This window comes from Etheostoma cragini, chromosome 13 (assembly GCF_013103735.1).
Source record: "Etheostoma cragini isolate CJK2018 chromosome 13, CSU_Ecrag_1.0, whole genome shotgun sequence".
Classification (NCBI taxonomy): Eukaryota; Metazoa; Chordata; class Actinopteri; order Perciformes; family Percidae; genus Etheostoma; species Etheostoma cragini.
The window spans coordinates 24818382-24820741 of record NC_048419.1 but is presented as its reverse complement, the minus strand read 5'-3'; the positions used below and the strand labels follow the sequence as shown (position 1 = coordinate 24820741).

General features: G+C 47.5%; 1 protein-coding gene and 1 long non-coding RNA gene across 5 annotated transcripts in view; one reads left to right on the top strand and one right to left on the bottom strand.

Annotated features, from left to right (window-relative positions):
- Positions 1-2360, top strand: part of LOC117955350 — a 224225-nt gene that overhangs the window by 47002 nt on the left and 174863 nt on the right. The window lies entirely within an intron of this gene.
- The window catches only part of sgcd (sarcoglycan, delta (dystrophin-associated glycoprotein)), a 256701-nt gene that overhangs the window by 113295 nt on the left and 141046 nt on the right, over positions 1-2360 (bottom strand). The window contains exon 2 of one of the 4 annotated variants that reach the window (XM_034889766.1): positions 429-441. The exons of the other annotated variants lie outside the window; for them this stretch is intronic. Coding sequence (XP_034745657.1) covers positions 429-431 — 3 coding nt within the window. The 5' untranslated portion in view covers positions 432-441. The remainder of the gene's footprint in view (positions 1-428; positions 442-2360) is intronic. 4 annotated transcript variants of the gene reach the window in all.

Here is a 2360-nt window from a genome sequence, read left to right as displayed (position 1 = left end):
CCCCCCACACCCTTCTCCCCCCTCTATACACAACAATTGTAGAAAAGAGTGGGAGAGAGATTTAGAGCAAGCAGCCTTGGAAATCACTTCCCTTGCAATTTCATTTTTTGAAAGGAAGAGAAAAGTTCCCGAGCCTCCCTCCCTCCCAAACTTCTCACCAAGCTCACGACGAACAAATGAATGCAACTGCTTTAGTCTTGGGGGGGCGCTGCATTTGTACAGTGGTTATAATGTATTTTCCTGCAAGGCTGATGAGCACAAATTGGGGAGGGGGGGGGGCTGCAAACTAAGAATATGAACCACAGCATTGCTGTCGTCCACGTTTCTGAAGGAATAAAGTAGCACAACTCAAAGCTCGGCCCACCTCCCCCGCCCTCCACAGCCACACTTCATGAGCAGTCCAAACAAGGCAGAGAACACAAACTTACCATGTTTTCTTTTCTCCTCCTGTTTCCTCCTAATTCCTCTCTTTTACTTATCCTCTTTCCCTTCTTTCTGGGCTGCCGGGGAGCTCTGCTCAGAGTCGACGCGTGTCAAGCAGATAGAAACAGGATAGAGTTGCTGTTAAGAAGCTGCGTGAGGCCTTCACTGACCAAAGTCAAAGTCAGGCAGCCACCCCTCTCTTTCTCTCCCCCTCCCTGCAGCCTTGCACTCGTGTCAGCTTTTTCTACAACAAACTGCTCCCCCGCCTCTTTTGGCCAGGTCCCTGTTTCCTGGACTCTTGGTGGACTACTGTGGTCCGCCTGTCTCCCTCTTCTCTTTTTTCTCCGTTTTGAAGGCTCTGCTGTGGACAGCCTTGTTGCTCCAGCCCTGCCTTCCTGCCTAAATTTAGAACTATAGACACATGTGGGCCTCTGGTTTTGAAGTTTAAAGAGGCGGGGACTGAGAGTGTTGTGTTGTCATGACAACCCCTCCTCCTTTAGCAGTCAGTTTTAGGAAAAAGTGCGTATGTGGATATGGATTGGCTTTCCCCCGCGCCATTATAAGGGTTAGGCACAGCAACCCAAGCCATTTTGGGGAGAACCTAAGCCAAATGAATGTAAGATTAACTGAATGAATTGTCTCAGATCTGATGGTTGTAGTTGGTCCCCAGTGGACGTCTTATATTTAGAGACCAAAACATTTTTTTTTTTCAACCCTAGGGACAACACATGCCCATGTGTGTATTATTACAGAGTCAAACAGAAAGTCTACTGGACCTAAAGTTTCACCAAGACTAGTTCCTTTCCCGGACTACTTTGCAGAGCCACTGCGATCTGGATCTTAAGCCCGGTTTGGATCAAAGATTCGTGACAAGACAAAACCACTTCAGAACATCACAGAAAAAATTTGCAGCAGTCTGAACCGGCTCGTCTAAGCTCAACTCAAGCCAGTTCAGTCTCCAGAGGCTGGTTTTAGAGCGTGAGGGACGTCAGCTGTTTCAACAGCCAAAGGAGGAAGTCAGCTGTTCAAGTCAGCTATAAACAAAAAAATAAAATGATCCATAACTAATTTTATTTCTGTTACAAACTGTTAATGGAGCCTCAACGTCAACCAAGTACGGTGGAGCGAGCTAGAGCGCCTAAGACAAAGCCATGAAAAGTGTTTTTCATCAATTCATCACTAGAAATGTAACAATAGCAAGCATCTCACTATCACTAACGTTATCCACATTCATATTTAAATGCAACAAATTACATATTTTGCTAGAAAAGCCTGGAAGTTCAGTCTGGCTCTCACCAGACCAAGCCAAGCTCAGCAGATTTGAGACTAAGCGTTGGTATGGGGAGTCTGCTTATGATTTTCTCTGCACAAGTGACCAATGATCATAGTTCAAATGACTCTGTACGCAATTGGACCGTCCAACCAATTAGAACAACGATCCGGGTGACGTAGCAGCGACAGCGGCATCAACGGGTTTGGTTGCTATGTTGACTGTAAACAAGAAGCTGCTTGGTCGCTTGGTCATCCTGTTAAACCCGCCAGTTGACAGTGTGTGATTGGTTCCTTCAAAATTGTGAACTGAAGCGGGAGAATTAAGCGTGCGGGTTTCCAGACCGAGCTGCAGGGCCACATCAAATCTCCGGCAGAGTGGGCCGGGTCGACCCGGTCTACCAGAAGTTAGGACGGAAGTACACAGAGTTGCGTCGAGTGTTGAGTGTATTGCGGTCCCTCTCTTTTCTTTAGCAACATGTTTTGGAGGAAAACATTGTTGAAGTAAAGCTTCAGAAATATTAACTAGGACGCCCTGCTACGTCCCGCTATGCCCTGCTACGTCCAGCTATGCCCTGCTACATCCTGCAATGCCCTGCTACATCCTGCTATGCCCTGCTATGTCCCGCTACGCCCTGCTACGTCCCGCTACGCCCTGCTACGTCCAG